This window comes from Sinocyclocheilus anshuiensis, unplaced genomic scaffold (genome assembly GCF_001515605.1).
Source record: "Sinocyclocheilus anshuiensis isolate Anshui unplaced genomic scaffold, SAMN03320099.WGS_v1.1 scaffold314, whole genome shotgun sequence".
Lineage (NCBI taxonomy): Eukaryota > Metazoa > Chordata > Actinopteri > Cypriniformes > Cyprinidae > Sinocyclocheilus > Sinocyclocheilus anshuiensis.
The window spans coordinates 37,179-49,565 of record NW_015546027.1 but is presented as its reverse complement, the minus strand read 5'-3'; the positions used below and the strand labels follow the sequence as shown (position 1 = coordinate 49,565).

Sequence of the window (12,387 nt, the reverse complement as noted above, 5' to 3'; positions counted from 1 at the left end):
TAGTCTTTGCAACTTCAGGGATCTTATCTATGCACAATCAGCTTGTAACACTCCAAAGAGAAAGGAAAACTTGAAATCGCATCATATGACCCCTTTAAAGTGAGGTAATGCAAACAGTACTTGATTAATTCAACCACCAGAGGTCAGTGTAGTTTAACTTTATCATCAAAAGGCAACAAAAAGGAATATGAATTACATATTTAAATACAGCAAATTTATGTATCAGCAATGTCTTAGCAATGTCCAAACTTATATAATAGCAAGTGCTTTAATATGAAAAGGTTTCTTTAATTTCATTGCCTTCCTTACAGGAGCCTGATCCAGCAGGTGCATTTCCTCTGCCATAAGGTCCACCATTGGAGTCACGGCCACCTTCACCCCATCCCCCACAGCCCCTAGAGGGCTGGCCCCAAGTTGAAGTTCCATTGTTCACAGAAGTGTTAGAATTGGCTGGCTCACCCCATGAAGTCGGTTCTGTGTTTGGCTGTACATTAGGGAGCTCTCCCCTGCCTGGTAATTAAAATACAGAAAATAAAATTATTTTTTATATTTAAGGATTTTTATGTCCAAATAACCAATAGATCGATTATCAAAATAATTGCCTTACTTGTTTTGTATAATACAAAAAAAGCTTAACAGAGTAAGTGCACTGCATCAAATAAAGTGATCAAATTATTTATTACTAACTGAAAACTTGTAGTACAAACAGACTCTAAATTCACACTTGTAGAGAAATAAAGATATCATGGATCAAGCTCTCAGAAATATGAAAAAAAACCAAACTTTAAATATCAATATCCTAAATTATCCCCCAGTGTGCCCAGAGATGGACACACACACACACACACACACACACAAACACACACACACACACACACACAAAAAAAACGGGTTGATAACAGGGCACCTAGGCCTAATTCCTGGCTCAAACCTGAACCAACTGGCAGGGGAGGGGCAGCAAAACGCACACTTCGGCATCTTAACTGGTGGAGGTTTTTTTAGTTTTTTTTTTTGACAGTGGACAACAGATATGGTGCTAACCTTGACTTCAACAATCAAAGCATATTTTATTAATGCTTGTCAGATGTACAGAGGACTAAAATTAGCTAAAATTAAGAGAAAAATATATGCATTCTCTTACCTGGGTTGTCCATGGGCATTCTGCTGAGAGGAGATTCACCTTGATTTGGTGAGCCATTGTTGTTGCTACCACTGACATGGTTCTGAGTAGGACCTTGGCTGTGGTGTTGGTGAGGATTGCTATTGTTGTTTGGCCCAGTGAGGCTATTACTGTTGCCACTGTTGCTGGTTCCCGGATGATTTTGGGAGTTATTCCTGTCCCACATGTTTACACTCTTACTGTAAGCACTGGGGTCACCCCAGGTGGAGGTCCCATCATCAATTTCCATTTTGCGACGAATAGAAGAAGGAGAGGGTTCTTCCCAGCCTGTGGCCTCATCTCCTGGATTCTGTCGGCCTCCTGATGCCCAGCTAGAGTTGCTCTGTTTCACAGAATTTGGGCCACCCCATGACCCTATGCCTCCAGCTCCACCACTGCCACATGTGGATTCCTGAAGTTTTCCACCCCAACCTTGGGCTGAACCATTGGAATGTTGACCATCACCCCAACTACCACCCTGTGCTGGTGCTGCTTTACTCCATCCTTTCTGGGTTTCTTTCCAGTTTCTGTTGTCAGGTTCCCAAGAGGAACTTCCAGAGCCATTCTTCCGCATTTCTGAAGGGTCACTCCACTCTTCACTATTCCCACTGCCAGTACTTCCCCAGCCTGAGGAAGTTTTGTTTCCATCACCCCAACCTTGCGTTTTCTTCTGAGAAGTACCATCATCCCAGCTAGGGGACTTTTCTTCAGCCCAAGATTGGCCATTACAGCCATTGGTATTGGGACCTTCAGCAATACGATCACCCCAGCCACATACTGATCCATTAGGAACCTTTTTATTTGCAGGTGGTTCCCCCCATCCACTGTTAGGCTGAGCAGAGGCTAGGACTGATCCTCCCCAGCCTGCATTTGGCATAGCTCTGCAAGGTCCCTCACTCTTGCTTGTCTCCATTCTAGGAGGTGCACTGAAGTTGGGACAGGCACATCCAGAAGGAGGTGGTGCAGGTCCAGCTGAAGGTGTGTTGGAGGAAGACCCCGAGACCTCAGTTCCTGCACCATTCTTTTTGTTTGGAATTTCTTCCATTTCCCAAACAGTGTGTTGGCGAACTGGAGTCTGTCCCCAGCCTGTGTTACAAATGACACGTGGGTCCAAGTCCTGCCTTGGGAGCAAAGGGGCCAAATCATCACTTGAGGACCTCTCTCTTCTTCTTGGGTGGCCTTCACTACTATCCCTGCTGCCCTCACTTGCTGGAGTATCAGGGCCCCAGGAACTCATATGTTCCTGGGAAGGACCATCATTAACATCCCATCCTGTACCTTCAGTGCTTGGTTGTTTGCCCCAGTCACCCCAGCCACCACCACTGCTAGCTCCTCCTTGCCCCCAAGAGGAAACGCCTGCAGAATCCCAGCCTGAGTCCTTTGATTCTCCCTTTTTGGCATCTCCGTTGCCCCAGAAGGCAGTTCCATCTTCGCTGGCAGGCTCAGTTGCTGACTGACTGAGGTTTCCTCTCCAGCTGTTCACTGGACTCATTGGCTCTGGTTTAGTGTTATTTGGTCCATCATTTTTAAGGTTAGGAGGTTTCATGTTGAAAGATACATTTGTTGGTGACTGATGCTGCTCTGGGATATCCGGGCTGCCCCATGCACAGTCCCCTACAAGGTTTCCACTGACACAACCAATGCTACCATTTCCATTAGTGCCGTGAGGTGGTGCCACTCCTCCTTGGCCACACATACTAAGCGAAAGTGGATTTGAGCAAACCATGCTACTTGGGCCTGACCCTACCCCAGGCCCCTCATGTCCAAGAGCTGGCCAAGCAGCAGGGTTGGCACTGGGATTTAGGTTCAGATTAGAGGCACCCCAGTTGGACTGCCCTCTACTGCCCATGGACAAGTCAATCTTTCCCTCTAAGACCCAGCCCCTGGTAGGGCCACTTTGACTAGAGACCATACTAGAAGATAGATTAATGCTGGCTTTGCTGATTGGGTAATGACCCTGCTGGCTAGCTCCTGTAGCCATAATAGTGCTGCTACTGTTGCTGACAACCTCTGATGTGCGTTCAGCGTCCAAGGTGCATTCTGGTGTCTGGTGGCTCTTGCCGTATTTATTGGAAGGCCAAGTGTCGGTTTTGTTACAGTTAATAATCACTTTATCCCGGTTGCTGCTGTTGTTTTTGCTGACTGGGATGCTCCAAAGACAATTCTCATGCTGGTCTCCCTGTCCACTTTGACGGGGAAGTCCTGCAAAACAAATACACAGGGTGGATTTTATTAAAGCAAAAATAGATAAAAATGTACACCATTTATCTTAAAATAAAATCAAGGGATATTCTTTTTTTTTTCATTTTAACATCTCCATCACTGAAAGGGAAACTGAGGTGGAACAGTGTTCATTTACTGGAATTAATCCAAGACAAGCCCGTCATTCATCATTCCTTGTGGTCTGCCAAGTCCCCACAAAAATGAAGCTTCACCAACATGTTCCACGGATACTCAAGAGGATGCACACTAAACCAAGATGTACAAGTTTCTCTCTCTCACACACACACAGCTTTACTTCTTTCCAGCTATAATCAATCATGAGACAGGAGGTAATCGATGGTGTGTAAATTATGGTAGAGAGCAGAAAGAGGGCACTGATCTACAATGCAAAAGCAAACACACTCTCCACAACCACTGAGAGCATTCCTTAGAAACTGTACACACATGTATTATCCACCCCCTTAAAGGGGCATGTGGCAGCTATATTATTCACTGCATAAATCAAATATGGTGCCCATGACTAAACTAATGTTTAGTTAATAACATGTAAATTTTTATCCATTTCCTTGGTGAGTGCCTTTTTAAGCAACTAGTGTATTCTTTTGTAAATGAATTTAAAAGCTGAGGTGAAACAGTGTTCATTTACTAGAATAAAACCAAGACTTTAAAAATAATTTTCTGTATCAGCTCAAACAGATGTGGGGTTTATGATATTGCCTGGCCACAATACTACCCAGTCCCTCAGAATGCAGTTCTTCCATCTATACACTTATCTCCTCTTTTTGTGTAGCCTTATCACACAGGCCTGTCAGGCTATAGTGCATTTCAACATCAACCATGCAACCACTGCTTAACTTAGCATTATCAACAAAGAAACAACTGAGCTGAAATGTCATTAGATCGACTTGGCACCATTGGCACAACTGCAAGATTTGAATAACCTGACATCTTAGGAGTAGTGTTTTCATATCAACAGAAAAGCTGATATGTTTGCTGAACAACATGTCAAAAGTAGTGATTTTGAACATGGCAAAGAAAGTAACCAAATGTTTCTTTCCTGTTTTTTTTTTTTTTTTTGATGGCTCAGACAATCCAGCAACTTATTCTCCGGTAGCCAAACACTCTCAGGGATGCCATTTTATCAGAGCTGAAATGCAGCCAAGAGAACAAAGCTGCTGTCTACAATTCTGTCTTTCTTGCTTTCATTCCCTTTTTCACTTTCTCCTCATACACCCTCCTCTACTCGCTCTTGTTATTAGTCACATTCTTTCTCCCTACAGCTTTTTCCTTTCACCTTGTTACTTGAGCATCATGGACAAAACAAAACAAAACAGTAGGAAGTGGGTGTTTCTATACCTCTACAGCCCTGCCAGCGAAGACCATGTCAACTAGACGAACCCTAGAGACAGATCCCCTGTGAAGACCTCGTCGGCCACTGGCACAAGACCACGAGAACCAGACGAGTCCTCTGCTCAATCAGACGTGCGTTGCAGCCTGGAATTACACCACACCATGCTGGTTTCGTCTGGCCAGAGGAGAGCTGGCTCCCCTACTGAGACTGGTTTCTACCAAGGTTTTTATTTCTCCATTTCTGTCACCAATAGAGTTTTGGTTCCTTGCCACTGTCACCTTTGGCTTGCTTAGTTGGGGACACAATTTCTGGCAACACTGTTGACTTGACTGCACAGACGCTATTGGAAGAGAACTGAACTGAGCTGGACGATGACATCACCGAATCAACAATGAACTGACTTTAACTGATAAACTGACAGTTTTCAATTGTGCTCTTGCATTATCAGCACACGTTTTTCCTGTTTAACACTGTAAAGCTGCTTTGACAATCTGTACTGTATAAAGCGCTATATAAATAAAGGAAAAAATACCTAGAGAGTGGCTCCACATTACTAGCCTCAAAAAAGCAAGCGAGAGTAAGATGCTGTGACCATTCGACACCAACTTACTTCTGCAACTACGAGTCTTTATGCAGCATGCTGCCTCTGCTTGTAGTACCTCGAACTGAACATTAATCTGCTGAACAATTACTTGTATTTTTGTTTTTCATCCTGGTGAATGGCAAGAAAGGGGAATTTCCAAACTTTGGAAAATAACAGCTGACCCAAAAGAAGAGAAAAAAAAAAGAAAGAAAAAAACGGAGATGTTTACCTACAAATTGTGATTTTCTTAAAACATTTGCTTTAATTCAGTCTACAATTACAGCTTTCCAGTCCCAGACTTTCTCTAGCCAAAGTCTCAATGACGTAAAAGACTGCTTTTGTCTGAAAATAACTTCCTTGCATACTAATACTGTTCTCTGGATCAAAGGCCTCACTTCTTCCAAATAGTGGAATGGCAAACATGTTTTAAAAGCGCAGCAGTCGTGTTTTCCACTTGTCAAAGTCAGATCACAGTGTTCTTTTAGAAGGGCGCTGAGAGAAAGGAGAAAGAAATAGACTGAGTGAAAGAAAAGAGAGAGAGAGAGAGAGAGAGAGAGAGACCTAGATGGGTATCAGGGACAGGGACCACCTCTAGTTTAGACACAGATGAGATCATATCTGTAACATAAGTTAAGCACCACCCTGCTAATTTAGCATGTCCATGCCTTTATAACTGTCTCAATAATGCCTGTTCTATAACTAATCAATTCTAACTGCATGACTACAGTATACAGCACTTATATTGACAAATTCCAAAATTGTGATTTGAACTGTTAAATGATTTATATTTAACATATTTCTGTTGCTTTAGATATCTTAAGACTAAACTACAAAAAGGTATTAAAAACACATTGAAATAGCAGCTCTCAAAACTTGTATTGCATACATTCTGCTGACTGTTTTTGAGTACAGCAATATATCTAATGTAAATGCTAAGAAATGTGTCTGATCAGGGTCATGTAAAAACGAAACCATATAGGGCTTCTCTACGACTGATTTATTTACAAATTATTATTAAAGGGAAACCACTGACTAATCAATTATGAAAAAATGTAGTTCTGCACATCCCAAAATTAAACCTTAGATTTGCAGTTCAAAAGGCCATTTCAAATAAACAAATAAACCTTGTTCTCTGCTTAACTTGGATTTTTGATGGTATTTGAATCCCAGAAGCACATATTTCTAAAATATTAATTAGCAGAAAATTAAATGCATATGAAACAGCGAAGACAATAACGATTCAAGAGTTGACAAAGCCATTACTAGGCATGAAACAGCTGGTGAGCCCCTGTTCCCAGGGATTCCCCTCTGTACAAGCTCTGCTCTTCCACCTGCCGTTAAACCAGATTGGAGTGAATCGCAAACACTCTCAGTCATCAACCAGAGGGATGCAGAGGAGGGGGCCAGTAAACAATAATTGCAAAAAACACTAGAGACAGAGTCCCTCAACCTTGACGCTCCCATGACCTCGGGCTTAGAATGAGACTTAAGAGGTCAATGCCTTTGTTAGGGTGTAGCAGGGTGGGGGACACAATCCCACCCTCGGCCTTTAAATAGCCCCTCTACACTTCTACATCCCAGCTGGGCCATGAGGAGGAATACAATCTCTCTATTAAGACAACTAGGGATGTAACGATTCACTCAACTCACGATTCGAAACATTACCATCTTAACTTTTCTAAAGTCAGTAAGTTCCCCTCAGACATACATTCATATAAATCCTACCCCTAATTGAATCGCGATTTGTTTAGCATCTCAACCGATTTGTATCGTCACATATTTGAATCGATTTTCAACCGGCTCGTGGTTAATCGTTACATCCATAAAGACAACAAATGATAAAAAAAGACCACAATTCATCTCTATTCACAGTGAGAAGCCTATGAAAATAAATATCTTAGTCTCTCCTTCAAAAACAGAACATGATTCTCACCCGTGTGCCGTTTGCTGGTGGGCGTCTCGGGAGGGGAGATGACCCCGGACTGAGTGCAAGCAGAGGTCGGGTTTAGAGCGCCTGTAGGTAAAGGTTGACCCCTCTTCAGTAGCTGCCTCTGCTCCTGCTGTCGGAAGCGTGGAGGAACCTCTCTGGGCACATATCGGGGACTGGGCTGCTGTAATGGAGGTAACTGCTGTTGTAGGCAATTACAAGGGCTACGCTTGCCATTGCTGGTGGTGGCAGCAGAGGGTACAGGCAGGTTCAGGGTCAGAATGGGGCTTGAAGGGATGCTGGGATTGGGTTTAACAGAGTCTGGCACTGCAAGAGAAGGGGAAATTTAAAGACAAAGTTTAAATTTAGATAAATTAAGTGATAGAAATAAGTGCCAATATATCAAACTACAATAAAACTGCAATCATTTTATTCATAGTCTTTGTCAGATTTTTTAAGCTGCACCACAGAAGATTTTTTTTGAACAAAATTCAACTATTTAACGAGTACATAAAAAAAAATGGCATTATCCTGGCATTATCCTGATTCACTATGGTAAGCCTAAATAATTAATTTACATTTTGAGCTGTCAAGTCAGATTTAAAATTTTGTGCCTATGTCATCCAATATTGTTTATGTCAAGCCCATGTGCACAGAAGACAGTCCGACTACAATAGCATGTAGCATGTGTAGATGCAGCTTGTTGTTACAACAAGTAGTGTTGTTTCAACTAGTCAACTAGCTAGCATTTAACATGACCAATTCTGAACAGCAACCCTGGATGACCTTTTGGGGAATCACTCTTTCAAAATAAAAAGAATACTTGAACTCCAGAGAGTCAAAAGGGGAAAGCAACAGAGCCTGTGTCAAAAAAAAACAGTTCCGAACCACAACGGCAGAAATGATTCTTAATTACTCAGATGACACACTTTCTCATATATGTTTTGCTGGAAATTTTTTTTATGGTCTAAATTAGCTTTGATATGGTGATCATATATGAAAATCTTGACATTAGATTTCCTTGGCATATTCGTGAGAATTCATGAAAGAAACTTCAACATCTGTTTCATGAAAGAATCATTTTGATGATCATTTCAAAGAAGCATTTGAGCAACTTTGTTAAATGCTCTCAATAATTTGCTGACGAAACAAGACTGATCCAGTTCTTAATATTAACTAATCTTCATGTCATTCCAAACCTGTGTCTTCCTTTTTCTGTAAAACACCAAATAAGATATTTTGTGTTAGCTGATTTTGTCCATACAGAAACAGTTCATTTGGTCCAATGGGATTTTGTGATAGAATTTTCATTTTGGGGTTATTTATTCAGTCCTTAATTATTCCCGATTTAATTCACTGGAAAGTAGGGCAGGGCGATATGGCCAAAAAAATTATCATGATAAAATTTTTCATATCAGTCAATATCGATAATTATCACGATACATTTCAAATCTTTATTTCTTTCAAGTTTAAAGGCAGATTTTTGCTCCTAAGTGAAAGTTGTATAAACCAGACCATTAATTGTGGTTTTAAACTACTCTTTATGGTCAGAACATGACAAACACTTCACATTTTTGAATTCTTTACACTTTTCCAGTCATTTTTCCTTAACAAAATAAATGTCAATATAGAAAAAAATATTTCTTAGTATTTGCATGTTCTAATGAGTAATATTGTTTCAAATCATGAAACAGGTTTGTGTTGCCTGACTTTGATGACGTGTATCTTCAGCACAGTTTGCAGTGCAGGCTGCAATATTAAAAATATTATGTATTTTTGTCTCTTAGAAATGCAAATTTGACAGTAGCTTGAGTTGACAGTAATAGTAGCTTGAGTTAGCATGCAGATGTAAATTTATGTTCATTATCAAAAACAGTAGCATCTGTAATTGTAACAACCTCATTTTTATATGGTGAAATTTAATTATTCTGACTGCGTTTTATTCAAATTAACCATTGGTCTTCCATAGTAGCATACAATTAGATCATGATTACAGTTAAAACCACACATGTAGCACCTCAATACAACGGTAAGAATGTAACTATGGTACGCTTCACACTGGATCTCACAGCACTGTTTACTGTCATGTGACTGAGACTCATCAGCGAGTGAACGCATCTGGGGCCCGTTTCAATAAGGAGGTTCAACCAACTCTGAGTTGAAACTTGAACTCTGAGTTGACTTACCCTGAGATGGGAAACTCTGAGTTTTCGGGTTCAGAACAGCTGAATTGACTAAGTTCAATCGACTCTGAGTGGTTGACTCTGAGTTTAGCGCGTGCACCACAACTACCGAAAAAAAACTCCATACTTCCGAGTCAATAAGTTACATTAATGCTTAATCACTGTTATAATATCAAAGGTAAAAAGTGGCAGAATGGTAAATTATTGAAGTAATATTAATTTTCATGGTATCCTACAGGCAAAAGAAAAGAAAAAAGAACAAAAAAAAGAATGAAGTATAAAAACATAATTCAGTCAAGGTAAAGCTTTAAGCATAAAAGGTTCATGAGTGTAGGCTACATGACTTTACAAGCATTTAATATATTAAGTATTTATCATTCCGTGTCTATTTCAGTGCGCAGCAGCTTTTTCCACATAGTCTAATGCTCTTTTCACAATTAAATGTTCTCTAATCCAAACTGTTGCATTTCTTAATTAGAGTAATTAAATTAACATTTGACTTCTACTCAGCCAACAGCAAGAAGGTTTGCAAAATAATGAAGAACAGATGAAGAGGAGATGGCCACAATACCAAGTATTCGAAGAATATTAAAATCCAACAGGAAAAAGAATAACTGTTGCTTTTTTATTTGTAGGAAATAAAGATGACCAAATAAAATTAGCAGCTGTAGTGGTGGTTACGGCATATATCTCGAACTACCCATCCATTTCATACAATAATCAGCTTCATTTTCGATAGGTTTGTGCTCAGAAAACTACACAAATATTATGAGAAAGAGTGTGAGAGCGAGACACACTTTCCTCACCGCTCTGCATAGAGCGGCCTTACTAATGTGCTCTGCATCCCTGATGAATCCGTGTATCATTTGGTCATTCGTTTTTTAATTTAATATTGAAAGTGGAAAAATGAGAAAACGGCTCCTTTTTCGTTTTTTTTTTTCCGAAAAACGAGAATTCAGCTTAAATTTTAGTTTTTCGTTCAGGGGTAGAAAAATTAATAAACAGCTTCAATATTTGATTTCTACACGTGGGCGGGAATTAAACACCCCTTTCTGCTGATTGGTCAGCCGAAGATCAAACCGTGCCATCATCAGTTCTTCTGCAGTATCACGCAGCAGAATAATAGTCCTCTGCTGCTGCAGTTGTATGGATTCTTAACACATTTATTGCAACTACATTTCATCTTTTTCCATCAAACAAACAGGCTAATGAATAGTCAGACTCATACCAGGGCACAACTCATACCAGGGCAGAGTCTAGACAGGGCGGAGAACAACAGATATTAAATAGCCTACTGTTAGAGTTTTATAATGTAGTCTTGTGTTTTATTAAAATTTATTATAATTGATATCTCAAAAGGATATGCACTTTTCCTGCTGCTGCGCAGCACTCTGTTGCGCATTCGCACTGCAACGCAATATTTTCATAAAATATAATAACTTGTCATTTCGGTTTGTTTCTCACCAAACCCTCGGTATACCTTCAGAATGCTTGGAATATACACCACGAGATGCATATGATTATTTTATGACAGATATGCATCTGCTTAAAAACAAAAAACTAAACCTAAAGTCACCATTCTCTGCAATTAAATTGGCAAGTGCGAGCAGGACATTTTTGTGTTATTAAGTAATAAGCCTTTAGAACAACATTAAGGTGAGTAGTCACTCTAGTTCACACAGTTCCAATAAATTGCGATGGGTTAAATAAACTCAATAAGCAGACAGACGCAACTACAGTCAAGCGCAGAAGTGCACAGTAAATAAGCAGCATTCATATTTAAAGCAATTTAAATTAATATTGAGTACTGATTGATGTTCACTTGGATTTTTTTCCCCATCGAGGGGAAATAACTTAATACTCTGTCATTTATAGTCGTATGGTAAAATTTATATTTTTATTTGTGTAACGTTATGTTCAAAATAACTACAAAATGCCTTTGAAAAATAAAGAGAACAACATAATGCGCTGCTTTAGCGCGTCTCGGTCTCCTCGAGCATCTTTCTTGCGCATGCCACAAACATGAACCACAGCGAATACTTCATTTACAAGGCTTCATTTAGATTATTTGATGTTAAATGCATCATATAAGTGTTTTTAGTTGTTTTAGTACTACAATTGATTGCTTCTGTTGTCCTCATTTGTAAGTCGCTTTGGATAAAAGCGTCTGCTAAATGACTAAATAAATAAATTAAAAAAATATATATATCAGACAGGGTCAACCATAAATGTCTCTCCGCTGCCACCAGAGCTGACATAGACCGCCCAATGGCACAGGCGGTCTCCTTAGAGATAAATCAGTGGTTCTCCTCAGTTCTGAAATATCATCTGCTTTGACTTCTTCACCTTCGTCTAGCTCTTTAAGCAAGTCGGCTTGGTATGCCTCCAACACAGCCATTGTGTGCAGACACGCACCACCAGCCTGACCTGCTGCCGTGTACCCCTTGACCACCAGCGCTGAAGTGGTTCGCAGCGGCTTGGAGGGCAAGACCGGAGCCTTTAGAGACGATGCCGCATTGGGAGACAGATAGCTCGCGAGCGTCTGTTCTACCCAGGACATCGATCTATAACCGCGTTCACCCAACCCTGCCACATTGCCATAATAATCAGAGGTGGGGATGAATAAGCGGGCCGAGAATGGTTTCGCCCACGACCTCGACACCTCGGTGTGAAAGTCGGGGGAAAAAGGCAGGCTCCAGCGTGGAGGTGGCATGCATGTGTATATTTAAGAAAAATACGTTTATATATTAAATATATTTATATATGATATAATTTATATGAATATAAATGTATACACGTAAATACAGTATATGTAAATATTTTCAAAATCTATGCTGTATGTGTGTCTTTATATATACATAATAAATATACACAGTACACACACACATATATTATGTAAACAAAAACTTTTAGTTTGGATGCGATTAATCGTTTGACAGCACTAATATATATATATATATA

At 40.1% G+C, this 12,387-nt stretch overlaps 1 protein-coding gene across 1 annotated transcript in view; it reads right to left on the bottom strand.

Annotated features, from left to right (window-relative positions):
• Positions 1–12,387, bottom strand: part of tnrc6c2 (trinucleotide repeat containing adaptor 6C2) — a 53,175-nt gene that overhangs the window by 14,202 nt on the left and 26,586 nt on the right. Inside the window, exons 4-6 of the mRNA XM_016499768.1 lie at positions 7,250–7,570; positions 1,142–3,361; positions 310–510 (exon numbers count right to left, since the gene is read on the bottom strand). Coding sequence (XP_016355254.1) covers positions 310–510; positions 1,142–3,361; positions 7,250–7,570 — 2,742 coding nt within the window. The remainder of the gene's footprint in view (positions 1–309; positions 511–1,141; positions 3,362–7,249; positions 7,571–12,387) is intronic.